The sequence below is a fragment of the Lycium ferocissimum genome, chromosome 10, assembly GCF_029784015.1.
Source record: "Lycium ferocissimum isolate CSIRO_LF1 chromosome 10, AGI_CSIRO_Lferr_CH_V1, whole genome shotgun sequence".
Classification (NCBI taxonomy): Eukaryota; Viridiplantae; Streptophyta; class Magnoliopsida; order Solanales; family Solanaceae; genus Lycium; species Lycium ferocissimum.
In genome coordinates this window covers 48,718,875-48,724,090 of record NC_081351.1, presented here as the reverse complement: position 1 = coordinate 48,724,090, position 5,216 = coordinate 48,718,875, and the positions used below count along the sequence as shown (strand labels likewise).

The window sequence follows — 5,216 nt, the reverse complement described above, 5'->3', positions numbered from 1 at the left end:
ACCCGCATAACTAAATACATGTATAAATTATGACAGAATCTATGTATTATTTTATGCAGGATAGAAGGTGGAATAATTAATATATGAATAACAAAACATTGTGTAACTAATCCCTGCATAAGATGATACATAGATTCTCTTATTATTAATCCATATATTACTAATATCTGCATAACTCTAACCAAAGAACCAAACGACCCCTAACGTTATAAGAAAATATACACGCATAGCCCCGCACTCGGACCACATAACAGTTTTGAAGTGACTTATCTCTTTGCATATATTGGTCCGTAGAGACTTACTTTAACAGATCTATTTCTAAATGTAGTACAACATGACATGGATGGCACATACTTCTTCAACAAACTAAGACGCAAAATAATGCCCTTTGTTTGTCGGAAACCTCAAAATATTTCCTCACTTTTGTAAGGTTCGTACAATCTTAAGGAGTGTGATCATATACCTCAAAATTTCCGACCTTCTAGTTGGTAGAGGACCACATTGATAAACAAAAACCATTGGGGCAAATCTTAAATTAATAAAATATCTGGGGCAAAAGAGTAAATAAAACCAATGCATGATTAATCAACTTTGATGACACCCTTTTAAGGGATAATAATTTAAACCAGACCAAACTATAGAACACAGAACCCTATCATTACCGCTCTATTTATTAGGGGTTGTTTGATTTGCTGGCTAACTTATTCCGGAATTATAGTTCTGCGATTATAATTTTTGGAGCAATTTATAAAATAATTTCAAATTTGATGAGATGAAGTGTGATATTCAGGATTAAGTCTGAGATGACAGTATAAATTTATACCTTACATATCTTGCGCACCAAATGATTACCCTTGGAATAATAATTAATCCATGTTTTAATAATATGCTTTAATTAATCTCAATCAGCTTCCTACCTCCACTGTCTCTTGTTTCAGCTCCTTCTCCCTTTCCTGTTTATAAATCCACGCACATCTTGAGTAACGCATAAGAACAACCATTTTTCGTTTGCTATTGTTAGCTATGGCGATGAGGGTTGATGAAACAACCATCGCAGATTTCGACTATTATGGTAGTTTAACCACCTCCACTACCACTACAACTACCTCCTCTTCAGAAGATGATCATGGTTGTACTTGGAATGACTTGTCACCCGTTGTCGATTGGGATGCTTTTTCAGGTGGCGACAATTTCCAAGATCTTATTGAAGCCATGATCCAGGGGAACAATTCCTTAGGATCGGGTAATTACTTGTACAACTCTATATCCTCGGAGGATGATTCTGCTGGTATGATGGAAGAAGAATCAGAGGATTCTAATAACAACCAATCGGAAGATAACAACGGGCTGAAGCTTGTCCACCTTCTCATGGCGGCGGCGGAGGCGTTAAGTGGTGTTAACAAATGCCGTGAGTTGGTTAGAGTGATATTGGTTCGGCTCAAGGAATTAGCGTCCCCTAACGGCGCTACCAATATGGAGAGATTGGCCGCGCATTTCACTGACGCCTTGCAGGTAGGGGTGGCAAAATCGCTCATGAAATCATAACCCGCCCAACCCGTTTAGATCTGGGCGGGTTAATGACTTGCTTATTTTACTAACTCAGCTCATTCTGATTCGCGCTATCGTTTTAAAATTGCGTTGATATGCAACAGCCCACATTCACCCAATAAACTGTCTAAATATTTTTATTTGATATGTTATATATAGTCATGATAAAAGAAAAAAAAAAAGTTTTATTAGCTACTCAAATAAATTACGTATAACAAAACAAATAAATAATTTAAAACTTAATAAAAGTTAGGCGGTTTGAGTTATAATCTGGTTTTGACCATTTAAGCACTATCCGTTTTAGCCCAAGTAACTTTTGAGTAGGTCAATAACCTGCTTATTTACCAACTCCACACTTTGTCATGCCCAATTTCGATCTGACCCGTCTATTTGACACTCTTGCCTGCAGGCTCTGCTCGACGGCGCCGCCTCTTCCCACGCTAAGCACATGTTTTCCCCTAACTACAAGGACGAGCAGCATCAGGGAGATGTGCTAGCAGCTTTTCAGCTATTACAGGATATGTCTCCTTTTGTCAAATTTGGGCACTTCACAGCAAACCAAGCTATCTTGGAATCCGTGGTTCATGATAGGAGAGTCCATATTGTGGACTACGATATAATGGAAGGAATCCAATGGGCTTCCTTAATGCAAGCCTTGGTGTCTAGAAAAGATGGGCCCCCAACTCCCCATCTTCGGATCACAGCATTGTCAAGGAGTGGCAGCGGACGTCGTTCTTTCGGGACGGTCCAAGAGACCGGTCGTCGTCTAACGGCGTTTGCTGCATCCATTGGTCAACCATTTTCATTTCATCATTGCAGATTGGACTCGGACGAAACATTTAAGCCAACAAATCTCAAGTTAGTTAGAGGAGAAGCTCTAATTATAAATTGCATGCTACACTTGCCTCATTTTAGCTATCGAGCCTCGGATTCAGTGGGCCGTTTTTATCCGGATCCAAGACACTGAATCCGAGACTCGTGACCCTAGTAGAAGAGGAAATGAGGCCCATAGGAGAAGAAGAAGGGTTCGTGGGTCGGTTCATGGACACTTTGCATCACTACTCAGCACTCTATGATTCGCTCGAGGCCGGGTTCCCTTTGCAAAGCCGAGCTCGGGCTTTAGTGGAGCGGGTATTCCTCGGGCCACGAATAACCGGGTCGTTGGCCCGGATCTACCGGACCCGAGGAAACGACGAAATATGCTCATGGGTGGAGTGGCTGGGTGATGTGGGGTTTTGTGAGAGTAATATAAGCTTTGCAAATCATTGTCAAGCAAAATTATTATTGGGCCTATTCAATGATGGGTATAGGGTGGAGGAAATTGGGACAAATAAACTTGTTTTAGGGTGGAAGTCCCGGCGCCTACTTTCTGCTTCTATTTGGACCACAATGGATACTGATTTGTAATAACAAAATGTATATAATTCATGTACGTGTGCCTACCCCGTCCCCTCCCCCAGATCTCTATCTACCGTGTGTGTGTATTGTTTTAGTCCTTTTCTTTTGGTTTTATTGTGGATTAAGGCTAATTATTTGTGAGGCTTTTCTTCGATTCCTATGCTAAATTTTGTATTATGTGTATTGTTTAGCCCCTTTCTTGTGTTATTTCGGTTTGAAACTGATCTTTTGTGAGGCTATTCTTCATCCTATGCTAAGTATTTTCAAATGGAGTGGCCGAGGGATAATCGTAAAAATACTTATGAGCACCTAATGTGTTACACTAAACTGTATTACTCCTCAAGTAATCCAATAAGAGGAGAATATAAAATAATTTAATCATAGTTGAGTGACAGAAGTTTAGATGCAAATATATTTCATGCATTTATTTGTTTGACATGAAATCTGTTACAAATAAGTAATTATGGTGATAACGAAGCAAAATACTTTCTCCACAAAACATTACATATTACACATAAGAGGAGCTAATTATACCAACTATTGAAAAAGACTACACGAAATGAAAAAAATACAGAAAGTGTTTAAAAGAGTTCCCCTTAAAATTCACAATCAATGAAATTAAAACGCGAAATAAAATTCGCCTAGTCCGTTTCTTTTTCTTCTAACGATGCACGTACATCAGCATGCAAAAATGGACTGTGCTACACGAATTCTTTTTTTAAGGACCCATTGAAGACTTGCAATTTAATAGTAAGATTAAGGAGTTAATGTTGTCATGTTAGTTGTCAGCAAAAAGGTCCTAATAATTTAATGTCCAGTGGAGAGACTCCAAGCTGGCCAAGTGGATTGGTAGATGCCCTATCCCTCTCCTTGCATCTGTAAGCATGCCCTTATATTTGTAAACAAACACTTCAACATGCGAAGATTCCCAGAATGTACTTTTCACCAAAGGTATTTAATATTAATCTATTTCCTAAAAATGTAGTCAGCGATGTGAACAAATCAAATAAACAAGAACATTTATCAGACACTGCTTAATTAGTTTATTTTTTGGCAAAATCATAGATAGCCCCCTAAACTTGTCGCATTTTCCTCTAGCGCTACTTAAACCGAGATTAATCGTGGGTACCTAAACCAGGAAAGATCCATGCTTTTACCTTTTTTAAATAAAATTTAAAAATAAATAAATAAAAAACTTATCTCTCTTCTCCTTCTTCTTCCTTTTTTTTTTTAAGGATGAATGATGTTATTTTTTACCACCATTTTTTTTTGTCCTTTTTATACATCTGTATGTACATTATTATGCATTTCATTTATCACCTTTCATTAAAGGTTGGTGAATCTGACTTGATAAAGAGACACTAAATAAGAGAGAAGAAAGAGGAATAAATTATTGGTGGGGTGGGGGGACGGCGGTGGGGGGTGGTGGTGCGGCGGCTTGGTGGGGGAGCGGCGGCCGGTTTCTTTTGCGGTGAAAATTTTGGGGGGTGTATAATTTATTTTTTAATTATTTTTGTCTGGAGAGTATACACTGGGCTTTATTGTGAAAAGAATAGGATCAAATTTAGACTCTGAATACGAAAAAAAATGTGGCGTGACATATGGCACTGATAAGTACGATATGGCACTGTGGTACCCGCATGTCAATCATCAAGTATAATCACTAATATGAGCATGAGATATTCTACGAAAGCACAAAAGCCTTGTGCACACTCGACATACACTTTATTCACGTAAATACGTCGAAGAAGCTTAGCTATATCATTATAGGAGTAATAGATATCCCGAGAGATGTTTACACACATAATCAGATAATCACGATAACTATCTTCCATTTCAACTAAAACATGTTTTATACATAACACATTAATTTCACCAATCAGTCACATATAAAGTTAATTATCCAAAATATGCATCGGTACCCGCATAAGTGCTCATCGTGTCACGAGTACGGGACCTCCATTAGCCTTACCCTTATTAATAAATTGATTGTCAACAAAACACTTCAAATACAGTCTAGAAAATCTTAACTTGCCTTATATTCGAAGTCCAAAAGCTCACGAAACGGCTTTGCCCTTCCTCAAAGCCTACGAACGATCCCAATCTATTCAAATATGTAATCTACATAAGCAAACGAGTCCGCGGACACCTATATTGATATAAAATTAATCTGGTCGAAAAGGTAACCTCGAACCCCCGAGGTCGAAACTGGTATTTTATTGTAAAATTTAATTATCGATACCCTATTGGTCCTAAATCTCGAATATCAT

At 38.2% G+C, this 5,216-nt stretch overlaps 1 protein-coding gene across 1 annotated transcript; it reads left to right on the top strand.

Annotated features, from left to right (window-relative positions):
* Positions 1–841: 841 nt before the first annotated feature.
* Positions 842–3,174, top strand: LOC132035558 (protein NODULATION SIGNALING PATHWAY 2-like). Its single transcript, XM_059425859.1, is given in 3 exon segments — positions 842–1,512; positions 1,958–2,486; positions 2,489–3,174. Coding segments are annotated over 3 exon segments (1,485 nt in total). The 5' UTR covers positions 842–1,023; the 3' UTR covers positions 2,956–3,174.
* The last annotated feature ends 2,042 nt before the right edge of the window (positions 3,175–5,216 follow it).